The 25,954-nt window shown below is 40.9% G+C and overlaps 1 protein-coding gene across 2 annotated transcripts in view; it reads right to left on the reverse strand.

Moving 5' to 3' along the window:
• Window positions 1-25,954, reverse strand: part of LOC127434959 (transportin-3-like) — a 30,606-nt gene that overhangs the window by 3,592 nt on the left and 1,060 nt on the right. For both annotated transcript variants that reach the window (XM_051688019.1, XM_051688020.1), the window contains exons 2-21: window positions 24,818-25,018; window positions 23,997-24,070; window positions 23,731-23,887; window positions 21,260-21,403; window positions 20,989-21,164; window positions 20,313-20,451; window positions 19,788-19,934; window positions 17,821-17,928; window positions 17,535-17,626; window positions 16,338-16,477; window positions 16,033-16,224; window positions 15,211-15,302; window positions 15,048-15,124; window positions 14,464-14,524; window positions 14,217-14,357; window positions 13,969-14,085; window positions 11,458-11,552; window positions 11,218-11,374; window positions 10,915-11,082; window positions 95-207 (exon numbers count right to left, since the gene is read on the reverse strand). In XM_051688019.1, coding sequence (XP_051543979.1) covers window positions 95-207; window positions 10,915-11,082; window positions 11,218-11,374; window positions 11,458-11,552; window positions 13,969-14,085; window positions 14,217-14,357; window positions 14,464-14,524; window positions 15,048-15,124; window positions 15,211-15,302; window positions 16,033-16,224; window positions 16,338-16,477; window positions 17,535-17,626; window positions 17,821-17,928; window positions 19,788-19,934; window positions 20,313-20,451; window positions 20,989-21,164; window positions 21,260-21,403; window positions 23,731-23,887; window positions 23,997-24,070; window positions 24,818-25,018 — 2,591 coding nt within the window. The remainder of the gene's footprint in view (window positions 1-94; window positions 208-10,914; window positions 11,083-11,217; window positions 11,375-11,457; window positions 11,553-13,968; window positions 14,086-14,216; window positions 14,358-14,463; window positions 14,525-15,047; window positions 15,125-15,210; window positions 15,303-16,032; window positions 16,225-16,337; window positions 16,478-17,534; window positions 17,627-17,820; window positions 17,929-19,787; window positions 19,935-20,312; window positions 20,452-20,988; window positions 21,165-21,259; window positions 21,404-23,730; window positions 23,888-23,996; window positions 24,071-24,817; window positions 25,019-25,954) is intronic.

Genomic DNA, 25,954 nt, shown 5'->3' on the forward strand with positions numbered 1-25,954 from the left:
TTATAATAAAATCATCCTAATAGCTTTGATGTTTACTGACATTTCTGAGTGCTTCTTTAAAGGATAGGGTGATGGCAAGTACAGACTAACTCACCTCGTGACCTGCTTATGGAAGTCAGTGAGCTGTTTGTGTGTGACTGTTACAGCGCCTCCTGCTGTTTCTTTTGGAAGACCCTTGAGTGCGGCCTCCAGCCAGCGGCAAAACGTCTAGAGACACATTCATAAAGACATGCAGACAATGTGACAGATGTAAATGTGATTTAAGCATAATTGTTTTTTAAAAAACAGGAAAAAAGACTGATGATCTTTCTACATTGTAGAGAGATTTTAGAATCTATAATCTGTAATGATGCTAGAAACAAGTTGTTTTTAATAAATAAACTAAACCTCTTTATCACCCTTTATTAATACAATAAAACAAGCAGTCTTAAAGCTTTGTATTTTACTAAGGCATATAAGATCACAACTGAATAAATGCATGTTAATGAAGACAATAAATTATACAGAATAAATCAATTATACTACACTGAGATATCTTGATCAGCCACAACATTAAAACCACCTGCCTAATATTGTGTAGGTCCCCCTCGTGCCGCCAAAACAGCGCCAACCCGATGCTATTCTTCTCACCACAGAACTTTGTCAGTTCAAACCAGTCTGGCCATTCCCTGTTGACCTCTCTCATCAACAAGTCGTTTCCATCGACAGAGCTGCTGCTCACTGGATGTTTTTTGTTTTTGGCACCATTCGGAGTAAATTCTAGAGACTTGTGTGTGAAAATCCCAGGAGATCATCAGTTACAGAAATACTCAAACCAGCCCATCTGGCATCGACAATCATCCATGCAATTATCTAATCAGCCAATCGTGTAGCAGCAGTGCAGAGCATAAAATCATTCATATACGGGTCAGGAGTTTCAGTTAATGTTCACATCAACCATCAGAATGGGGGAAAAAATGTGATCAATGATTTGGACCGTGGCATGATTGTTGGTGCCAGATGGGCTGGTTTGAGTATTTGTGTAACTGCTGATCGCCTGGGATTTTCACACACAACAGACTCTATAATTTACTCTGAATGGTGCCAAAAACAAAAAAACATCCAGTGAGTGGCAGTTCTGTGGACTGAAATGCCTTGTTGATGAGATCAACAGAGAATAGCCAGACTGGTTCAAACTGACAAAGTCTACAGTAACTCAGATAACTGCTCTGTACTATTGTGGTGAGAAGAATATAATCTCAGAATGCGGAGATGCGGGTTGGTGCTGTTTTGGTGGCACGAGGGGGGGGGGGGTCCAACACAATATTAGGCAGGTGGTTTTAATGTTGTGGCTGATCTGTGTATATAGTTTCTCATCTCCAGATAAGCAGTTCGTTACATTCGCCACAGGGGTCGGCAAACTATGGCACATGTGCCAGCATTGGCACGCGGAGGGGTAATCACTGGCACGCCAGCAATGGTGAGAGAGGAGTAGACTATTTATATAAATTCAGCACCTACAATTTCAATCTATATCATGATGTAATCCTTCTCATGATCACACAGTGTGTTTTCATGAGCTGAACGGGAGGCTAAACAAAAAGTTAAAATGTGACAAGACTGCAATATACCCAACAGACACGTGCAAACCATTCGCACATCACGAACCGGCAGAGCATCACTTTCGGTTAATCATGTGAGTAAATGCGCCCGATATGCTTCGGTTAGGCTGCGTGGAAGACAGCCTACATTTCGTGTTTCATTTGTTTCTTTTTGCTTTCAGAACAACATGTGACGTAATAACACCACTATTAATCCTTGAGATTTCGCATACAGATTCACCCTCCTTAAACCATGGTCACACTCAATTACATTAAACGATTAAAAGAGAAAATATAAACCCACATCCTGGGGTTCAAAAATCTGAGTCTATTCGAAATATAAATTAAACCTGGAAAAAAAAGTTTTAGGATTTTGCAGGAGCGATTCACCAAAAAGGGCTAAACAGATGATTGCTTGTAATGTGTGAATGGCTTGCACACGCAGCGTGAGTCTCGTCACACTTTAATAGTGTTTAGTCTCCCATTCAGCTGATGAAAACACACTGCGTGATCATGAGGAAGGATTACATCAAGATGTAGAACTGAATGCAGGTCAAGTGTGAAAAGCTTCATATAAATAAAGTAGACTGCTCCTCTCTCGCTGTTGCTTGTGTGCTAGCGATTACCCCTGTGATTTTGAAAAATGTATGACATAATATAATAAATATTTGAGGGGGTTAGCACAGCCATTGATCAGAAAAAAAAAGGTACTCCATGTCAAAAAGGTTGCCGACCCCTGAGCTACATAATTAAATAAATACATAGTCCGCATGTGCTGCGCACTTCAGAGAGCTCTGCTCTCTATCATCTCAGACACACAAGAGGGCGCGTGATGATCAGGATGAGGTGTTTTCGGTGTACAAGTGGCTGGCTTAACACATTCATTTTGAAGCACACATCACTTGCAGATTATATACAGTTGAAGTCAGAAGTTTACATACACTTAGGTTGAAGTCATTAAAACTCATTTTTTAACCACTCCACAGATTTCATATTAGCAAACTATAGATCTGGCAAGTCGTTTAGGACATCTACTTTGTGCATGACACGAGTAATTTTTCTAACAATTGTTTACTGACAGATTGTTTCACTTTTAATTCACTATAACATACACCAAGTTAACTGTGCCTTTAAGCAGCTTGGAAAATTCCAGAAAATGATGTCAAGCCTTCAGGCAATTAGACAATTAGCTTCTGATAGGCTAATTGGAGTCAACTGGAGGTGTACCTGTGGATGTATTTTAAGGCTCACCTTCAAACTCAGTGCCTCTTTGCTTGACATCATGGGAAAAATCAAAAGAAATCAGCCAAGACCTCAGAAAACAAACTGTGGACCTCCACAAATCTGGTTCATCCTTGGGAGCAATTTCTAAACGCCTGAAGGTTCCATGTTAATCTGTACAAACAATAGTACGCAAGTATAAACATCATGGGACCACGCAGCCATCATACCGCTCAGGAAGGAGATGCATTCTGTCTCCTAGAGATGAACGTAGTTTGGTGCAAAAGTGCAAATCAATCCCAGAACAACAGCAAAGGACCTTGTAAAGATGCTGGAGGAAACAGGTAGACAAGTATCTATATCCACAGTAAAACTAGTCCTATATTGACATAACCTGAAAGTCTGCTCAGCAAGGAAGAAGCCAATGCTCCAAAACTGTTATAAAAAAGGCAGACTACAGTTTGCAAGTGCACATGGGGACAAAGATCTTACTTTTTGGAGAAATGTCCTCTGGTCAGACAAAACAAATATTGAACTGTTTGACCATAATGACCATCGTTATGTTTGGAGGAAAAAGGGTGAGGCTTGCAAGCCGAAGAACACCATCCCAACTGTGAAGCATGGGGGTGGCAGTATCATGTTGTGGGAGTGCTTTGCTGCAGGAGGGACTGGTGCACTTCTCAAAATAGATGGCATCATGAGGAAGGAAAATTATGTGGATATATTGAAGCAACATCTCAAGACATCAGCCAGGAAGTTAAAGCTCGGTCGCAAATGGGTCTTCCAAATGGACAATGACCACAAGCATACCTCCAAAGTTGCAGCAAACAGGCCTAAGCATGTGCGAGCAAGGAGGCCTACAAACCTGACACAATTACACCAGTTCTGTCTAGAGGAACAAGGCAAAATTCGAGCAACTTATTGTGAGAAACTTGTGGAAGGCTACCTAAAACGTTTGACCCAAGTTAAACAATTTAAAGGCAATGCTAACAAATACTAAAAGTGTACGTAAACTTCTGACCCACTGGGAATGTGATGAAAGAAAGAAAAGCTGAAATAAATCATTCTCTCTCCTATTATTCTGACATTTCACATTCTTAAAATAGTGATCCTAACTGACCTAAGACAGGGAATATTGTCTACGATTAAATGTCAGGAATTGTGAAAAACTGAGTTTAAATGTATTTGGCTATGGTGTATGTAAACTTATGACTTCAACTGTATTTATTCAATTACAGTAAAGCACAGACTTTTGTAGTTTATCACACCAGGACATAACGCAATTTTAATTTGAATAATTGTGCATTCAAACATTAATTTTTGTCCAAATATGTTGTATTTCATGACATTCTGCGTTTTATAGCCAATGCCATTTTTATGACTAAATTCCGTGATTCTGTCTATGTTTTCTGCATCCTACATGAGGTAACCGCAGTATAAGCAGACTCCGATCATTGAATTATTGAACATTAATTCACATCTCGAGCTGGAAGGCCAAATCACCACTCAGGGTGTAAATTCGTAAAAAAAACAAAAATATTCATCAGTGGTCTGACCATCAAATTTTTTTTTGTGGTTAACACAATAGCAATGTTGGAATTAAAAAAATCTATTAAACTATTTAGTCGGAGCAAAGCAGAGCTGACAGCAGATGAGCATATAAAGTATGTGATAGGGATTCATTTATGACCGTTAACCGTTGACGTTGCTTCACAGTGCGCAGCTGCCGGCAGTGACAAAATGATACAAAGTTATGTATTTGACTCCTACTCATCCAGAGTCCAGATCATTACATGTTTTTGTACATGTAACAAAATTGTTAGCAACACATTTAAACAGTTCCTTTATACTATATACAAACAATTATTTTCTAGGGCATATAGGTATTTTTCTAATTTGACTGGAAAACTACATTGCAAAATTCCAGATTTTCCATGATGCGTGGCAACCCTGCATATAATAAAATAGGGATACATGTAGGATTTAATTTAAGGCTTTAAAAACGTATTAATGAAATGAAAATATTCGAAATATTAATATTTCAAAATACTTACTTTTTTTGGGTTTTGGTCAACTATATTCTTGGTCCATTTTACATGTATACTGTTTTTGGAACCCAACCAACCTGAGTAACTATTATATTACATATAATAAATTAGTCGCTTTCACACATTATTTTAAGGCTCTCCGATTAAACAAGCTCTTATTTCACATTAAGGAAGACCTTTGAGACTCTGTTTATTTGAAAATACTGTATTTATCAATTCAGTCATGAATGCTGCGTCATAGCTGATGCTATGGGGTTATCCCAGCAGATGTAGCCAATCTCTGAAACTCTAAAATCTTGACAAATTTAATTGGCAGCGTTTTGTGCTACGCCTCCCTCGCGCGAATATCAGGTGTGTATATAGAGGTGGTGCGTAGTGCTATCGCTTCAGAATTTTATCCTTCAAGGTGCCGATAATCTCGCTTTCGTTCTCTGCACGGAAAATTGGATATTCTTCTAAGAATCGCCGTCAAGATTTGCACCTCTCACAGCGGGTGGACTAGAGTTTCTTCTACCCCCTGTGGTGCTTCGGCGATAGCGGATACTAACCTTCACTGTTGAACAGCAGTGTTGGAATTTTTCCTCCTGTGCACAGCAGGCAGACGAGACATCTGGGATTATTCTATGGCCTGTGGGCCTTAATGGAATATATCCTTCGATTATTCATTTATTTGGACTGTATTGGATAGTCTTCTGCAAACACGTAACAAGCAATACAGCCTGATTGTGTATGTGTGTATCTCTATACTGTGCACATCTAAAAGAGTCGTTTACTTAACTGACATCTTTTTAAAGATGGCGTTTCATAAATGTTTCCCACCGTGTGAACGGTATCTCCCCTTATCCAACAGGCACCAGCGCTGTGTCCTCTGCCTGGGTCAGGCTCACACAAAGGTGGCGCTCAGTGGGTCAGACTGCGCTCACTGCAAGCGCATGACATTCAAAACGCTGCGCTCTCGGCTCTCCCTCATTCTGAGGGATGAGTCCGGTCCCTTCCCCTCCCACCATGCTCCTTCTATGGCTCCTGAGGGACCACACGAGGGAGACGTGCGAGGGCGGGATGAGCTGGATGAGTTTGAGGTGGAGATTTTGCCGGCGCAAGCCTCGCATGTCTCCTCGCCTCATCTGCAAGCGTTTTCGCCTGTGGAGTATGCCCGTGATGACCTGTGTCCCGTTATCGGGGTTCCATTACATTTTGCACTCACTCCAAGGATAAGGATGATATGGTGTCAGAAGGTGAGCCCTGAACTGTTTCAGGTGCTCGCTTTGGGCGGTTGAGAACCTCAAATTGGATTGGCCCACTCCTAGTGCGCCTAAGCGTTCGATCCGAGCCGGCACGACTCAGTGTCCCGCCGCCCAGTGCCGCTCTTCCCCGAGCTGCATGAAGAGCTCATGAGGATATGGCATTTGCCATACTCGTTGTGAACACTCGTCTCAAGAGCACTGAGGAACAGAGATACACATTGATTCCCCCGGTTGAAGTGGTGGTAGCTACCCACCTGTACCCCTCCTCGACCCCAGCGTGGAAATCCAGGCCCGCTCACCCATCCAGGCCCTGTAGGATGACATCCACTCTACTGGACAAGGCCTACAGGTCTGCGGGTCAGGCTGAATTGGCTTTGCATACCATGGCGGTGCTGCAAGCCTACCAGGCTGATATGCTGAGAGAAATGGACATGAGCAGGCCAGATCTAGAGTCCTTCACGGAGCACGCGGTGAGGTCCCAATGCCCCTGGCCCAAGCACAAGATTGTGATCCCGAGGCGCCCTCATACCGGCGGGAGGCCTCCTGCCAAACCGGAACAGTGTTCCTGACGTTACTGGCATGAAGTGGGGACCAGAGCCAGCGGATGCGTTTGTTTCGGCCACCAAGAGAACCCAGATCGTCCAGCCGAGTCCCCGCAAAGCTTCAGTCGTTCTTCTGGACGGTTCCCGGGACCAACAAGAAAATTGTGTTTATGTTTCCAATGTTGTTGGCTTCATGCCAAGAGTGTGTCATGAACCAATAAAGAATGCAAGCCCCGATGCGACTGCTCGGGGCACAAACATATTCAAAATAACGAGCTCTTTTCCAATTCATGCATCAGTACAAACACACACACATACACCGCATCCACTCCCCAAGGGTGAGCGGTGCGCAATAAGACACAGAGAGGCTCCTATATCATCTGGCCCATTACGCGGATGCATGGCACCATCTTCCGGGCATTTCCAGTTGGATGCTGAGGACGACAGAACAAGGGTGTGTGTTATAGTTCGTGAGGCGGCCGCCTTACTTCAACTACGTTATTTCCTGCACCGTAACGATGCGGGACACGCCGATTCTCCACTCAGAGATATTAAATCTCCTCGCAAAAGATGCAATAGAGATGATATCAGCAGATGATGCCCACAGCTGATTCTACAGCCGCTATTTTCTATTCGCCAAAAAGGACGGAGGATTACAGTACACCCCATTTGGATCCGAGACACCTGAACCGAGCACTCACGAGGATTCCATTCAAAATGATTACTCAAACAAATACTGTCTCACATTCATCCTATGGTCTGGTTTGTATCGAATGACCTGAAAGACACTTACTTTCACATATACAGCCCCCTCATCACAGGCCATTCTTGAGATTCGCCAGAGGGAACTGCTTACCAGTTCAAAGTCCTGCCTTTCGGCTTTTCCCTGGCTACTCGCACATTCACAAAATGTGTCAATGCAGTGCTCAGCTGAGGCTGAGCGGCGTTCACGTTATGAATTACCTCAATGACTGGTTGCTCTTAGCACAGTCAGAGGAACAAGCTTGCAACCACAGAGACCTGTTACTTGCACATTTGGAATGTTTGGGACTGAAAGTCAATGGGTGGAAGAGCATGTTAATGCCCAGCCGTCAGATTTCATTCCTGGGCATGAATCTCCACTCAGTATCTATGACAGCGTGCCTGTTGGAAGAACACATTCATTCCATTCACTGGTGTTTGCACACTTTCAAGCTGGGAAAAACGCTTCCATTGAAACTTTTACAATAAGCTTTGGGCCTCATGGCCTCTGCAACAGCGGTAACTCCACTGGGCTACTGCGGATGAGACCACTTCAGTGCTGGCTTAGATTGAAGGTACCTCATCATTCATGGCGACACAACCGTGTATGTCTTTTGGTGACACGCCGCTGTCTAGCCGCGTGAGATGTTGCTTTAATATATCTACATAATTTTCCTTCCTCATGATGCCATCTATTCTGTGAAGTGCACCGGCCCATCCTGCAGCAAAGCACCCACACAACATGATGCTGCCACCCCCATGCTTCACGGTTGGGATGGTGTTCTTCAGCTTGCAAACCTCACCCTTTTTCCTCCAAACATAACGATGGTCATTATGGCCAAACAGTTAATTTTTCTTTCATCAGACCAAAGGACATTTCTCCAAAAGATCTGTCCCCCCATGTGCACTTGCAAACTGTAGTCTGGCTTTTTATGGTGGTTTTGGAGCAGTGGCTTCTTCCTTGCTGAGCAGCCTTTCAGGTTATGTCGATATAGGACTGGTTTTACTGTGGATATAGATACTTGTCTCCCTGTTTCCCTCCAGTATCTTCACAAGGTCCTTTGCTGTTGTTCTGGGATTGATTTGCACTTTTTGCACCAAACTACGCTTATCTCTAGGAGACAGAATGCATCTCCTTCCTGTGCGGTATGATGGCTGCATGGTCCCATGGTGTTTATACTTGCGTACTATTGTTTGTACAGATGAACGTGGTACCTTCAGGTGTTTGGAAATTGCTTCCAAGAATGAACCTGACTTGTGGAAGTCCACAGTTTGCTTTCTGAGGTCTTGGCTGATTTCTTTTGATTTTCCCATGATGTCAAGCAAAGAGGCACCGAGTTTGAAGGTAGGCCTTAAAATACATCCACAGGTACACCTCCAATTGACTCCAATTAGCCTATCAGAAGCTAATTGGCTAATTGCCTAAAGGCTTGACGTGATTTTCTGGAATATTCCAAGCTGCTTAAAGGCACAGTTAACTTGGTGTATGTAAACTTCTGACCCACTGGAATTGTGATATAGTCAAATAAAAGTGAAACAATCTGTCTGTAAACAATTGTTGGAGTTTTAATGACTTCAACCTAAGTGTATGTAAACTTCTGACTTCAACTGTATATCAATTGCACAAGGCAAATGCGGCTTTCGGATCAGCTTTTTGTCTGCGTCACAGGTCACTTTGAAGGGTTGGCTGTCTCCAAACAAAGGCTTTCACATTGGATACTGGATTCCATTGCACGACTCGCAAGGCAAACAGTACCCTATTGGAGTAAACGCTCACTCCACAAGAGGCATGGCATCCTCATGGGCATTGTCTAATGGTGCTTCCCTTGAAGACCTAGCTGCAGGTTGGTCTTCCCCTAGCACTTTTTTCCGGGTTTTACAACCTGAATATCTCCTCTCTTCCCAGGTGCTTAATGTGAAAGAGTTAAACTATTAATCCTACCGCTTACTACCAGCTTATTTATACATGGTCATCCCATAATAACCTGCAGTTAGCAGTCACTTACAAGTTTTCACTATCCATTTGGTTAGTCCCTTATTTATACTTAATCACACATGGTAGTGATTTCATTCATCTTGCGATGACTGCACTACCCGATCCGGATAGCGTCATCACCATGTATATCCATCCATTCATCATTCTACTTCTCCCTTCTAATTGCGATGTGAAGAGGAGACTTTGTTGGTGCTTTTTGCTAACCCATTGGCTAGAAGGCATCTTTATGCCTGTGAATAAGTAGCACGGCGTGATGGTATACATTCCCCATTGCATCAGCTATGACGCAGCATTCATGACTGAATTGATAGTGAACGATAAAGTTACGACTGTAACCATGGTTCCCTGAAATTAGGGAATGAATGCTGCGTAAGCTGGCCGTGCTACTGAATCTTCGCTACAAGGGTCGAATATTCTAAAGAGAGAGCGCCATGTACCGCCTCTATCCTGCTATGCGTGCGAGGGAGGCGGAGCACAAAGCGCTATCTGAAAATTTAAATTGCAGAGATTTTAAAGAGCTTCAGAGATTGGCTACACCTGCAGGGATAACCCCATGGCATCAAATATGACGCAGCATTCCTTCCCTCATTTCAGGGAACCATGGTTATAGTCTGAACCTTGTAGCTTCTTCATTCTATCATCACCACAGAAAAAAAGGGGGCATCTCCTCTGTGTCACTGAGTGTATGAACCTGCAATGACCCAGAACATTTGCCATTACACAAAATTACATGCCACTATATTTTTCACAGGAGTTTTGTGCATCACAGTGCTTCCTCTTCACGTGCTCTTCAGAAACTGCTCTAGGTGTGGTCCGCTGTGCGGCTCAGTGAGATGGCCGGAATTCAATTGAACGAGACAAAAACGCATAGCATTTTTCAAGTGTATTTTTAAAGCGCTATGGAGGAAGTCAAACCTCTCAAACAGTAGACAGCAATGAGGAGAAAAAACAACATTGTGCCATGCGCCAAACTAATGGAAATAAAACTTACAATTTTTCTGTAATAACATTAACTGCTATTGACAAACATGTTATAGCTTCATATTACCATAAAGCTATTAGGTAGATTCTGTTAACCCTCACTTTTATTACAACTGTGGCAGTTGTATTTAAGTTTCTTACTGTTTATTCTTCTATTTTTTCATAAATATTATAATGCTGTGTTATTTTTTTTAGAAAGACTACAATGACCTAACCACAGTAATGAGGACCCATCTATGGTCTTATCTGTGCTTATATGGCACTGCACTGTAAATATAAGGGCAAGTACACAATGGGCTTTAAAGTCTGAACCTCCAAAAAAAATAATGTCACTTATACTTAAACCATGAACAAAACTATGCAAGACAACAGAAAATGCAACCCAGGCTACATTAAATACAGGTTACGCTTTTTACTATGTTGGGTCGCCACTTGATGTCCAACATAAAATCTGGGTCCCAAAGCAAAACCAGTTGAGAACCACTGATCTACATTATTCTGCATTGGGGAGAGCATGACATAGACCTGGTGAGTGTGAGGGTGAAAGTGAACATTACTCACCGGCCGTTCAAAGACCATGATCTCCCAGAGCACCTCGGCCACATCAGGCAACGTGTAAGGCGGCAGACAGAAACAGCAAGTGTTGAGGAGCTGAGTGACCAGCTGCTGGCCATGCTGCTCCATCGCCTGACCAATCAGACGCTTCCGCACCTCAAAGTCATCCTCATGCTGAAAGATAAGAAAACAAGATTGTCTTTTTCTGTTACAGAGAGTTTAGACAATAAGATCTGCTTGAGAGTGGAAGAGCATATAAAACATCTTTTCATTGGTGGTTGGTTAAGTATGACTGACAGCGCCACTCACATCATTGGTGACTCCTGTGTGAATAAGGTCTCTGATGAATTTCATAACGCTGCAGTTGGCATCTCGATGGTCCAGGGAGGTGGCAGCAATTGCACACTGGATAATGTGGACGATAATACTGCTGCTTAGCAACGTGACTGGACTGCGCTGAACAAACCTGGACAAAGAGTATAGGGGTTTATCTTCATAGCAATGTTCAGTAGTCTAATTAAATTCCAAGTCATCAAAAACCTTAAGTACCTGGTGGCAAGTCTAAACAGGTCGTCCACTGTGTCAGGGTGATTACGCAGTCCGTTAGGCTGCTCTAACAGCTGGAAGGTGGGCATACAGAGGGCCTGTAAGGGTGAAAGTTATAGCACCATTATTAATTACATATAATCAAATCATCATAGCACAAGACACAGGTTTTTTTAATTGGGAAACAAATGTGTGTATTCAAGCTCCCAGGCTGCTAAAGTGAGTGCTTCTGAGAATAAACTAGTCTGTAGAGTTGCCATAGTTTCAGGGCTCCACACTGTGAATAAAATGGTAACAAATGTGCCAAAAAATAAATAATTGCGACAATTTTCAATCTAGTCACCACTGGTGACAGTTGGGAACACATGCTGTGTGGATTAATATGCGGTTTAGTTTAGATATTATCTTGTGAGTAATTGGATTACATATGTAGAGCGTGCACCAGTGTCTTACAGCGATTTTCAACCTTTGACATTAGCTAGCTGCACACAACAACAAAAACAGCGAGAGCCATGATTGACCGATTCACGAACAATTTACTCCTTTGAAGTGGGTCTTTTCAATGAATCAGCTGAAAATATTCACAAAACAGGGTTAACAGTTTGAATTACTTTCTCAGCTAATCATAAAGTGAATCCAACTGTCAGGAAGTTAACAACTGACTCCCTCACTGAACCGCAAGTATCTTCTGGTTCCATCTTTTTTGAACTGACAGCCATTACTGTGATTATTACTTTAGGTTTGTTAAACTTAACATCAGTCTAATTACTAATTAATTGCTAATATGATAATGTGTAATTTAAGATACATATTCAGAACTGAGTTTTCTTGAAATTAACAATGGTATTTTAAAACATTCTAATATGTTACAAAAACATTACTGATTATTGTTGACTTGAAGGGAGAACTTTGGGAGTTTATATATAATATAATTTATATAACCTTAATTGATGGATTTTATTGAGTTCATCTTGATTTTGTCTGACGCAGTAGTTTTAAAAATACTAGATTACCCGATGTTTAAAAAAATGCGATTGCTGATGATCTATGGTTGATAAATTACTGCTCATTTTGCTATATGAAAATGTTCACTTTGTAGTGTTTATATAGTAATACATTGTAAATGTTTCCCATTTGTTTGTAAGAGCACCTGTGAGCTATTTTGGGCTTTAGAATTAAATATGTACCAAATCTTGTTTTGTTTTTTTCTGGCTATTATTGGGATTTTGGTAGCACAATAAACTGTGACTCTTGTAGCCCCTGTGTCAGCATCACTCCACAGTAAGAAAAGACCAAGAACATTTTAATATGCAAACGAACACACTGCAATAAATTATGTGCCCTCGCAATAGTTTTGCATTCCCCCGCAATAAATTTACCATGGTTTTACTTTAGTAACCATATTTAGGCCCAAGCACTGAAAGAGTGGAGGCCCCATTGTTCTTCAAAGGATTATTGTTCTTCTAAGGATTATTATTATTATTCTTTTCAAGGTTTTCGGTACTTTTGGGGTAATTCACATGTGTGAAAACTCTTGAAATTATGCACACACATCAGAGTCGTTGGCCATTAGTTCTGGGCAAATGTTCAGGCATGGGTGTGTAGGGGGGACTCTGTAGTGCCCCCTTTAAAATGGGTGTGTAAGACAGCCTCTGTAGCACCCCCATTTTCACCTACAGTCACCAAAATTGGTACATATATAGTTCTCATTATGCCGGAGAACTTTCATAATTGTAGTCATTTGGTCCACCCAACAGTAAGTCGGCCATTTTGGATTATTTATCATTACTGAATATTGCAGTCTCTGAACTTTTAAATACTCATCCTAAGTGAGTGATGAGACTGTCACCACATTTAGACAACATTATGCCAAGACACTGAAGATGCTAAATTGTGAACAGATTCTGATATATCGAACGGTTTTGCCATTGCGAGGCATTAAATTAATGGCGAGAAATGGGAAACAGGAAGTGTCTCGTATCTGTGTGCAATGTGTGATTCAGATCAAAATTGAGATGTACGTTTAGTCTTGGGGGCTAATCACATGGATTCCAAAATGCCAAGTGCATGTGTCCACTTTGCATTGTTTTCCGAAAGCCACCGGCTGGAAATAGACCAGTTGTGCTTGGCCCCGTCATTGGTGCTTGCAGCTATATTTTAACCTTGATATTTGTAGTGAAACCACAGTAACCACAATAATTACTATGATTAATCTATAGTAAAACCATGGTTACTATAGTATACAGTATACTGAATCAAAGCCATGGTTTCCACCAAAAAAAAAAAAAAAAAACATGGTTACTTAACATACTTTTCATAGTTCTACAATATTAACTATCCTAAAACCATGGTTTCTGCAAAAACTATGGTTACTACATTCTACAACAGGGGTCGGCAACATTTTTGACATGGAGTACCATTTTTTATTTTCCTGGTCAATGGTTGTGGCGACTTTGTTCCATCAAGTCTGGCTAAATGAGACTTATTTGACTGGAGAGTGTTGGTATGTGTTACCTGTAGCATATCCAACAGTCCTTGTCTGCATCCCTCCTCCATGCCATACTCGTCTACTAGAATGCTGCCCAGGTACAGGAAACACGAGTGAGGGTATACCTGGTACACACTCACCATCTGAAACACAAACGCACACCTTTAGAGACCTGAACCAGATATATATTCCAGAAACACACACAGATCAGGAGTGTATCTTTAAGACATAAACCCATGGGCGAGACCTCTCGTATGCGCACACACACACACACCTGAGTAACAAGTGGCTGTAACAAAGAGGCGGAGCCTTTGCCAACACAACGCACTGCAAACCTCAGGCAACGGCAGCAGCGCTCCACGATCCGGTTATCTCCCTGGTGGGCATTCAACGTTTCAGACAACACCGGCCAGATCTACATGCAAAAAGAAACACAAAGAGATCAGGAGAGAAAAGAAACAATCAACACTTTAAAAAGTTAGACTGAAGTAATATGTTAATCAGAACACAGGTGAGCATACCTCATGGATGACTTTCTGGCAGGGGTGTGTCTGTCCGTTCTCTACGATAGGGTTTGTGTGTCTAATGGAGCAAAAAATAAAAAAATTTAACAATATATGAAAAAATAAACATTTTGCAGAGCAGCTCTGTTTTAAGACGACATGACACCTACAATGAATTTAACTTCCATATTACATAATGTGATGCATTTCTGGAAGGAGAATACTGTTAGGTAGGAATTAATTAATGATGAGGATTGCTTCATTTTAATAATGGTTTGACCAAATCTTTGGTAATATTACAGATTAATATTTTTCCCGCATGTGTGGCCTTGGCTGTGCCAGCAGAAACAAATCTGAAAGTTTTTATATTCTGAAAGATTATTATTAAAAAATAATAATTAAAAAAATCTTTAGTAGGTAATCTGCTCAGGATTCACTAGATTTTTACAATTAAAAGTGGTGCTTTAAAATGTAAAATTGATCCTTAACACTGACTAGATGACTAGTCGTTTAAACAACAGACCAACTAGTCGATTATGAAAATTGGTAGTTTGCACATCCCTAAAATTATCTATCATTGGTGAGGTTGTTAAGAGTCAAACCTGAAGATAACAGCCAGTCTGTCCAGCCAGATGGTGGGGTCTGATAACTTTCCACTACTGGAGTCCTGAGCCAGCAGCTAAACACAGACAACACATATACAATCTTTATTAAGTTCAACAAAGACAGTAAAGTACACAGAACAGACTGTCACATTTATCTAACCTTTTTCAGTGCCATGACCTGTACGGAGCACAGATCATTCAAACACTCTGCGATCTTCTCCAAGGGAAGGCGGGCCAACACCAGTGCTGTGCCTGAAATAAATCAATCACATTACTTGAACCAAACCAGCCATACAACAAGGCCATAACTAAGATCAACAGAAAAAGTAAAACACTACTCAATTTTTATGTATTTTTTTTTATGTAAAAATCCTCCTATACCAGCTTAATATACAGAGACAACAAAGTAATCCATTTGTAGGTTTATTCCCCACTTTGGCTATGTGGCACCAAAGCACTGCATCCCAACCAGCCCGACATAACAGCATTGGCTGACCCTTTGGCATGAGTTTGGGGTGTGAATTTTTTTTCCAACCAATAGCAAATGGGCAGTGTTTGGGAAGCATGTTGGAAAATAGTAATTTAGAAGTATAGGTCTCCGCAGAAAAATAATGGGCGTTTCCCAATCTGTGGCCGTTTTCAAACCAGGATGGGTGTTTTTCAAATATCCAGTGAAGTAGGAAATCTCAATGTAGTAATCAGTTGGCATTTCCAAACCAGGATGGACGTTTCTCAAATATCCAATGAAAGTAGGGAATCTCAGTGTAATAGCAAAATGGTGTAAAGCGGTTGAAAAATGCCCATCAAAATTTGAAAAATGCCACCTGATCGGGAAACGCCCATTTTTGTTCTGCAGAGACATGGGTCTCATTTTTACAATTACGTTTGTTGGTATTAGAGGCAAACAAATTACACACTTCACCGTAAACAAAAACCTAAAAATAATGTAATGTAAGTAGTGTAATGTAAAAGGAGGCAGCACCTTTCAGCAGGCCAACAGCAGCTTCTGTGGACAGGGCGAAAGAGTCGAGGGAGCTAGCGATGTCCAACAAGCCCTGGAAGTGCTGCGCCATGTGGTCTCGACACACCGAGCAGATGTTGTGAATGGCTTTTGCTGCAACAGACGCCAATGGTTTCTCCCTCAAACCCTTCATCAGAAAGTTTAAAACAGGATCTGCCAGCCAAACACAGACGTCAGGAATCCACAGAGAGAAATTAAACGTGATTCTGAAGTGTAAGAAATCGTGTGGTCAAGGCCTGGTTTTCAGTAATAAACTGGAATTTTACCTAACATGCGAGGGTTCCGGTCGATTACTTCACTCATCTCTCCGACCAGCTCGATGCTGGTGTATCGGACGGCAATGTGGACCGTCTCTGGAAGCAACACTATCTGCTCCAGCACCTCCATTAGAGTTGGGTTATTCTCACTGTGAACCAGCAGAGGGAGACGTTTCATTTTCAGCATTAAAAACAACAACTTAGTTTACATGAACACCAGAAAGCGGGTTATTGCAAGAAAGCAGTGTTCCCACTTACATGCACTGTAAAAGTGGCGTACTCTTTACTCCTGTATACATGTGGCTCGGTCAGAAAGCAGCTTTCTCCACAGCAACGTAATTTCACCGCGACGCTTGTGTAAATAACAAACATGGTATCCAAGGAAGATTTCACTATTTTTATTCCCCTTTGCTGCACTTAATTTCCACATATTCCAGAGTTGTTGCTTGTTTTCGTAACTTTTTAATCACAACCTGCAGCAGAATTTCGCTGCAATAGTGGGGTTTCCCCTTTTACATTAAACTCCAGGAATCCCCCAATGTACGAGCACATATACGCAAATGTGAGGGACCATCGATATTTTACACTGGTGTGCATAAATGGGTATAGTTTACAGTGAAGCTTTTCCCACTGTACTCCCAGATATATTGAATTCTTTCCACTTTGTTGACTTATTGTTGGGCACTATCCCATGAAGTTTGTTCTCCGGTCTGTTCAACGCACATGCGCACTCCTCAAAAACCTATAAGAACGCAGCTAATGCATTTACATGACCACATAAGCCGTCCTTAATGGGAGAAACCTGGATGTGTTAAAATATAATAAATTATAATCTATATCGTTAAAAAATTTGAAAAGTTCTCTTTACAATAATACCAAACACTTGACCCTCCTTATTTTGTCGAGTTATTAGCATTTAATTCTGCATATGCCAGTGAAAAATGGAAATTTTTAAAAGCACCTTCAGAGCTTAAAGGGTTAAATGGTTACTAACAAAATTTGCTAAAAGTTGGAAAACGTTTGAGAAACATTTAAAAAGCTAACACATGTAAATGAAAATACTCAAATGTGTATGTATTCAAAAGCAATTTGTACTCTCAGTGGATCACCTACAACCTTTGAAGAAAGTCAAATTTGACTGGTGAAAGTGTTTTGTTTTGAAAAATAGAATGAAGAAGCTAAGTCATGACTGAAAGTGATACTCACGGATCGACACTTTTAGCAATGGCAGCCATGATGAACAAAACAGCCTCAGTCACTTCCCACGGGGGGCTTCCCTCCTTCAGAGTCGAATACAGCTGATGAAAGAATACAAACCATTTAAATAAAGATGAGTTTATAATGGTAAGGTTGAATGTAAGATTGAATATTCCATTTTGTTTCATGGCCAGCTGCTAAAAGCATTTTATTCCTGCAAACATTGATTTTCGAATTACTTTTTCCTAAAATCACTTTCACTTCGTGTTTCGACTCCTAAAACTATAAATTCTACCTGTGAGAAGCATTCCATGGAGCCTACAAGGAAAATTACATCTTTCACAAGATCAGACACTCTCATCCTGAACTCCCCGAAATCATCCGTGTCCTCCGGGACACCATCCTGTACGAGGAGCACAAAAAAAAGCAAATAACCTTTTGTGGAAATGGTCTATTATATATATATATATATATATATATATATATATATATATATATATATATATATATATACAGTGGTGTGAAAAAGTGTTTGCCCCCTTCCTGATTTCTTATTTTTTTGCATGTTTGTCACACTTAAATGTTTCAGATCATCAAACAAGTTTAAATATTAGTCAAAGATAACACAAGTAAACACAAAATGCAGTTTTTAAATGAAGGTTGTTATTATTAAGGGAAAACAAAATCCAAACCTACATGGCCCTGTGTGAAAAAGTGATTGCCCCCTAAACCTAATAACTGGTTGGGCCACCCTTAGCAGCAACAACTGCAATCAAGCGTTTGTGATAACTTGCAATGAGTCTTTTACAGCGCTGTGGAGGAATTTTGGCCCACTCATCTTTGCAGAATTGTTGTAATTCAGCCACATTGGAGGGTTTTCGAGCATGAACTGCCTTTTTAAGGTCATGCCACAGCATCTCAATAGGATTCAGGTCAGGACTTTGACTAGGTCACTCCAAAGTCTTCATTTTGTTTTTCTTCAGCCATTCAGAGGTGAACTTGCTGGTGTGTTTTGGATCATTGTCCTGCTGCAGAACCCAAGTTCGCTTCAGCTTGAGGTCACGAACAGATGGCCGGACATTCTCCTTCAGGATTTTTTGGTAGACAGCAGAATTCATGGTTCCATTCATCACAGCAAGTCTTCCAGGTCCTGAAGCAGCAAAACAGCCCCAGACCATCACACTACCACCACCATATTTTACTGTTGGTATGATGTTCTTTTTCTGAAATGCGGTGTTACTTTTATGCCAGATGTAATGGGACACACACCTTCCGAAAAGTTCAACTTTTGTCTCGTCAGTCCACAGAGTATTTTCCCAAAAGTCTTGGGGATCATCAAGATGTTTTCTGGCAAAAATGAGACGAGCCTTAATGTTCTTTTTGCTCAGCAGTGGTTTTCGTCTTGGAACTCTGCCACGCAGGCCATTTTTGCCCAGTCTCTTTCTTATGGTGGAGTCATGAACACTGACCTTAACTGAGGCAAGTGAGGCCTGCAGTTCTTTGGATGTTGTTGTGGGGTCTTTTGTAACCTCTTGGATGAGTCGTCGCTGCGCTCTTGGGGTAATTTTGGTCGGCCGGCCACTCCTGGGAAGGTTCACCACTGTTCCATGTTTTCGCCATTTGTGGATAATGGCTCTCACTGTGGTTCTCTGGAGTCCCAAAGCTTTAGAAATGGCTTTATAACCTTTTCCAGAATGATAGATCTCAATTACTTTTTCTCATTTGTTCCTGAATTTCTTTGGATCTCGGCATGAAGTCTAGTTTTTGAAGATCTTTTGGTCTACTTCACTTTGTCAGGCAGGTCCTATTTAAGTGATTTCTTGATTGAGAACAGGTGTGGCAGTAATCAGGCCTGGGTGTGGCTAGAGAAATTGAACTCAGGTGTGATAAACCACAGTTAATTTATGTTTTAACAGGTGGGGCAAACACTTTTTCACACAGGGCCATGTAGGTTTGGATTTTGTTTTCCCTTAATAATAACAACCTTCATTTATAAACTGCATTTTGTGTTTACTTGTGTTACATTTGACTAATATTTAAACTTGTTTGATGATCTGAAACATTTAAGTGTGACAAACATGCAAAAAAATAAGAAATCAGGAAGGGGGCAAACACTTTTTCACACCACTGTATATATATATATATATATATATAAACAAACAAAGCAGCATGCCAAGAAAACAAACATGTGAATCAATGAATTAATAACATTAATTGTGGAGAGGACGAGAGAGAGAGGTGTTGAAGGTGAAGGCTGCTCACATGATCTGGGTCGAGCTGGCAGTGGCGGGCAAGACTGTGCAGTAGCCTCTGTATGTAGGGTCTGAACACACTGTGGAGCGCTGGATCGTTCATTTTATAAAGATGCTCTCCAAGTCGGTACCAGAAGTTGAATGTGATCTCAACCACCTGACAAGTCATGTGGATGGTTAACAAATAAGAAATTGTATTTTGCATATAGAAAATGAAGCCTATTTTTAGGGCTGTTAAGATGACATTTTTTCACACCAACACATTTTAACATCCAACCTCCAATGGGAATTATCATTGAAAACCGTATTGGAAACTTTATGCATTTATTGTATGTAATATTACATTTTAAACAAATTATTTACATGGTAGGTTCATTGTGATTATTAAGCAATATACCAAGTCAGATTCCCTGTAGGTGTAACTTACTTGGCCAATAAACATGAATTTTGAATTTATGTATATCCATCACTTTCTGCAACAGTGCAAACATCATACTTTCACAAATATGTATGAGTATGTGTAAATGACAATCACCTCATACTGGGGGTGTCCGGCACAGATAAGCAGCAGTTCTAATGTACGCAGATCTCCCATGCCCTGCCCAGGACTCCTTACTGTCAACTCCAAAAATGTCTCGCACAATTCAGTAAAGATCCGGCAGTAATTTAGCACCCTGTGGCAGAGATAATGTAAGAAATGTAGTATATGTTTCTATAAACACAAGCCATCGGCTCTGTCCCTAAATCAAGTGAGCTGTCTACGGAGGCAGAATTTTAAGACAAGAATGCTCCCGACAGTAAGGCAGATCCGGTTCCTTGATTACGCTGCCTTCATTCCCATGGTGCGACAAGATCAGTAAAACTCCATTCAAAATGACAAACATTAGACATTTTTAGAAATACTCTTAATACTTTTCATTATTAAATTATAACACAGTTCAACCTAATTTAAAATTACTATTTTACCCACTATTTGTATGCTATGTATTTTCATGCTTAGAGTATTGTGACATTAGTTTAGCAACATGCTAACAATGAACTCTATTGAAACCAAGTCAAGTCGTAGATGTAGAGCATTTCAAATCAATAACTTATGAGGTTAAATTTAATTTAGGCCTATGTAGGCTTTAGAACGCAAACCGGAACAGAGCCATTGTGTTTGATGTCTGCTTGAACGACACACTTTAAAAAATAAACCATGTTTTACATACTTGTCAAGGTCCTCTCGGGCTACAGCCATGTGGTAGGCCGTTTCTAAAGTGAGGACCCCTTGGAAGAGCTGCATGGCCAGGGGCACGTGTGTGGCCACATTCTCAATCGCATACAGTGCTGAACACACACAGTCTGACGCTGCCTCGTGTAGGTTTGTGGATGTCACATCCCTTTGCTGCAACGTTATGGGAAAAAAGGGTATTTAATAAAAACATAAAGAGAAAGTGAGAAGGAAACAGAATGTCTGATCACATTTGCCGGGGTTCTCACTAGCACTTGGAAGAGAATCATCAGCAGTTGATTGCTGGCCATGAAGTTGTTGTCCAGCACACCTAAATTAAACCAGCTTCCCAAACAGCGGAACACCTTGATAAGCATCTTCTCATCATTCCCAGACTTCTCCGCACATGACACCTGGTCACGGAAACAGAAGAGAAATAGCCAGACTTTTAATAGAATCATAAACAATTCATTTAAATATTTATGCACAGTCTAAATATACAGACCTCATTTTGTACAGTCTAAGATCTCAGCTTATCAGAGTCTAAATATACAGACCTCATTTTTATTTGCAGGGATGCAATGATTGCCCAGCATGTTTGCAAGGTAAAAACATATGCAGGCAACAAAGAGCAAATCCATATAAATAGGCATTTTTGCCATTTTACAGACCAAAAAAAGTGGAGAAATAACAGGAAATAATAGTGAGAAGAGGGGGAAAACAGAATCGTATTTGAACTAGGGATGGGCATTTTGGTCATTTTGTCTACTCGAGTACTTGGACCAATTACTCGAGGGGCAATGACATGTACATAACTGTATATATAATAACAGGTCTGACAAACGTCTTTGGCTGCTGCATTACGTCTTGTTGTTCCAGTGAATCGTCTATTGATTATTATTGCCTGTTATAAAATAATCTGTTACAAAATGTACAAAAGATTGCATAATCAAAATATAACGCATCATATTTTGTCAGTATGTGAAGATTCGCTGCCCAACTCAATGAATGTGCACAACGCGCATCTGTCTGTTCTTCCTTCAGGTTTCCTTAGTAATCTTAGTATCAGTAAATCACTGTTGGCTTAGCAGAGGACGCCATAACCATCGCGTTTTTAATATGCATGTTAAGTTGAAGTTCAGTTTTGAAGACGCTGCATTCTGTTCCATTTAGCTGCACTCTGTCTAGCTGTTTGAAACACTCACCTGCTGTATATACGACTGCTTCAGTGTGCTAAGTCCACTGCCACACACCTTGTGGGTGTGTGTGTGTGTGTCCCCAAGTGTTCACTTCTGTGGGGAAAGCCACGATGCTCCATATTGTTGTTGCTGTGATGATTCATGAAGTGCTCCATTCAACTTGGAGAGTTGGAATTTCCACCTTTCAACTAGGGAAAGTGCAACGGAATGACACTATGTCGGACTTCTAACTTGTAAACTCGTGCGGAAATCTTCAACTCCCGTTTCATCGAGATGCAGGTGTGTTTCATCACGCAAACATTTTGGCACCCATAGCAGGGAGGTTTACAGTCAGTGACAAACATTCACTTTTTATTAAATAATATCCATTAATGAGTCAAAGTTCGTACATTAAATGATAATAAAACGTGTTTAGCAAATGTTTTGCAGAGATAGGTGTTTAAAACACAGTTAATTACACCTCTCTTTTGATTATCGTATCGATAACACTGCGTCGTATATCAGCTTGGTTGCTATGAGATGTCTCTGACAATCAGTGTACCCCGTATTCAGATTTTGAGGGGAGGGTCTCTGGTTTTATGATGACATACATCAGTCACTATGCAAGTGTGCTAATGCATGATAATAAATTGCAAAAAAAAGTCATAAGACAAAGAAAGCACGACTAAAACCGGCACGCAGTATCTCACAAATGCAGTTGAAATTCAATCTTAGAATGCAACATTTTGAGCAGAATTATCCGGTGTTTTAGTGGAGTAACATGTATTAACCTGAGCTTCAGATGTGTGTCATATTTGTCAATGCATGTTGATATCAGACACACTGAAGAAGACCAGTGAAGTTCTCGTGATTGTGTATGTACTCGCCTTTTTAATTTTCAGATAGGATGGTTACTTTCTGTTAAATTCCCTTGTAACCAGCAACGTTTAAACTTTTAAACACAGCGGTTGACTGACAGGTGAGGGGTGGCGCTTCACTGCAGTTCAGGATGAATTCAGGAGGAATTAGGCTGGGTTCACACATACTCTGTGTGGCGTGAGTGGTTTGAATAATTTTTAATTGTTATTGTGTCTTTTCTATAATCTCCTGATTATTTTAGTGTTGTACTGCACAGCGTGAGCTATCCGCCCACTGCCGCTTCTAGGACGAGTCACCTCGAGACTCACGATAGCAGTGGGAACGGTGTAATCTGTTAAAATTCACCCCGAAACGAAAACGCACCACTCAATCCACGCTCATGGAGGATGTGTGAACCCGGCGTTAGCATTTACACCTCAAATTGGATGTGGTCACATGCGTTTTTGACTGCCTCCGTATGTGGTTTACATACGGAGGCAGTCAAAACATTTTGCACCCGTTCACATGTGTATTTAACACTGAGCACTTGTGATCGGATCACCCGAAATGCATCTTAATATCAGGTGCAAACAAGGTCGATGTGTCTGGAGCATACTATATGTGCTCACTACTAAGCCACAGTTCTGACAGACCAGGTACGACAGATCTTTAAATTGTTTAGGAGATAGAACAAAAGTCCACACCAGAAGAGTGACCACTGTGGTAGAGTAGTAGGCTAGATCCTCGATGATCTCTGTCCGTCGATTGGCTCCAATCCTAAGAGAGCGGCTGTGCACCTCCTCTGGCAGAACGGTGAGGATCTCAATCAGGAAAGGCATGGAGGCAATATCATTACCGTATCTGGAGGAAGCAAGACAAAGAGTTACAGATAAGGAACAGATTAACAAAATGTAAATGAAGTAAAGCAAGTACAGAAGATTATGTTTGTACTTGAAAAGTACATTATTACTTTTCAATAAGGGTGTGAACACAGCCTTTCCATGAGGCCATCTGAAGAGCCAGATCAGCAATTGCCAGCGCAAGCTTAAAGAGAGGAGAGTGAGAGAGAGAGTGAATTACTTTTAGAACATCAGTGCCACACTCTTAATTGCTCTCACTATGTAGCATTGCAGTGTGGTTGAGATGGACAGTTCTTGTCAATGCATCACACTGCAAGTCTAAAATGTGCTCAGTACAGCGCAGCAGTGCCCGCCCACTTATTCGGCCATCTAGGTTTCCGAAAGTATTTTTCAGCATTCATTTTTCCCCTTAGACTTTCATAAAATCCTTCATAAAATAGTTGTAAGTCATGAACCAAACAAACCACCTCCGAGGTAATTCACAACATCATAAACCTTGATTTGAGAACCAGACTGTTGCACACTATTGTACCAGATGTTTGAGGTCATCAGCTTTAGATTGCATTTTTATTTAGCAAACAAAACACACATCCAATTCAAAGGTTGGGAATCGCAAGGAACTGAACAATTCTAGTTTTGATTCCAATTCCACTTAATGATTCCAGTTCATTGCCATCTCACAATTCTTAACTTTTGAAGAAGCACAAAAACCCCCAGACAAATGTTTTTATTTTGATAACATATTCAAATGTTCTTTTTCCCCCTCAAATTATTAAAGTACATTACATTAAATGTGTATCTTTAACTACACATCACTGGTGACTCATGACTCTAATAACAATGAACTAGCAAATCTATTTTAATGGCCAAGTAAGTTTAGCGACCATACCCCTGGTTTAGTGATCAGGGAAGTGTGCATGCCTAATAATACCTGTGTGACAATGATGGGAGACAGGTCTTTGAGGTTCTGGATGTGAGACAGGAGCGAGTCTCTCAGTGCAGTGTGGGTCTCTGGGGGAAGCTCATAGAACGATGTCTGGATCTTCACCTTCATGGTCTGGGCTGCAAAGTAACAGGATTCCACATCCTGCTTCAGCTGCAGGAGCTGATCCGAGATCTCCCACGCGTACATCTGCAGAGTTCAACATAGGAGAAGAACTTCACTGAGGAGATGCATCTGCAGTGGATTTGCTCAATTAAGAAGCCACATATCTCCTGTATTGGCAGTTGTCTTGACCAATAACAGCATTTGTGGTGTTTAAAAGGTTTTAAAAACCCTTTCCTTTTGTCAGTTTCTCCACTAAAAGTAAAGCTCTACTTAGGTACACATTTACGGCAGACGCTTGCATCCAAAGCAAATGTACGTCTTGCCGGTCCAGTGTTCCTTGGGAATCGAAACCACGACCTTGCCGTTGCTAGTATCATGCTCGACCAGTTGAGTTACAGGTGTAGACAAGTATACTCTCTCACATACTAATCTATTCAGCAGACAAGCGATAGGCTGATATATTGCTGAGGCCAATAAATCGGCTGATATTTGGCCATTTTGAGATTATCAGTCACTTGGCCGGTTCCAAAGTCTACCAAAACCCCTGTGAATGGATTAGGCACAATTTGAGTAAATATTGTAAAGTTGTCTTAATTCAATCGTATTAATCCATATCACATATTTATCTCTCTTTATATCGGCCACCCCACTCTAAAGTTGTCAGTATCAGCACTGGCCATCGAAATACCAATACAGTAGCCGTTGTTATTCTTTAAAGCAGGATGTGGTTACTACACCAGGTTGAACCAGTTGCATTTTGCATAAAAAAGAAAAAGCGGCAATACAAGAACAGTAGACCTGTCATACGGAGACAAACATTACTCAAGCAAATAGATAGAAAGCAACCAAGCACTCATTGTGTGTTAAGCGTCCTAATGCATAACCTCAAAGGAGTCACGGTCTCATTTGACTAGTATACACGAGGACATATAGACCACTGCAAGAATTGCCAATATGAGTTGCATAGAGAACCTGTTCAGCTAGTTGGCTGGTCTTAGCTGGTCGCCCAGCCTGGTCAGT

Source organism: Myxocyprinus asiaticus, chromosome 45, assembly GCF_019703515.2.
Source record: "Myxocyprinus asiaticus isolate MX2 ecotype Aquarium Trade chromosome 45, UBuf_Myxa_2, whole genome shotgun sequence".
NCBI lineage: Eukaryota > Metazoa > Chordata > Actinopteri > Cypriniformes > Catostomidae > Myxocyprinus > Myxocyprinus asiaticus.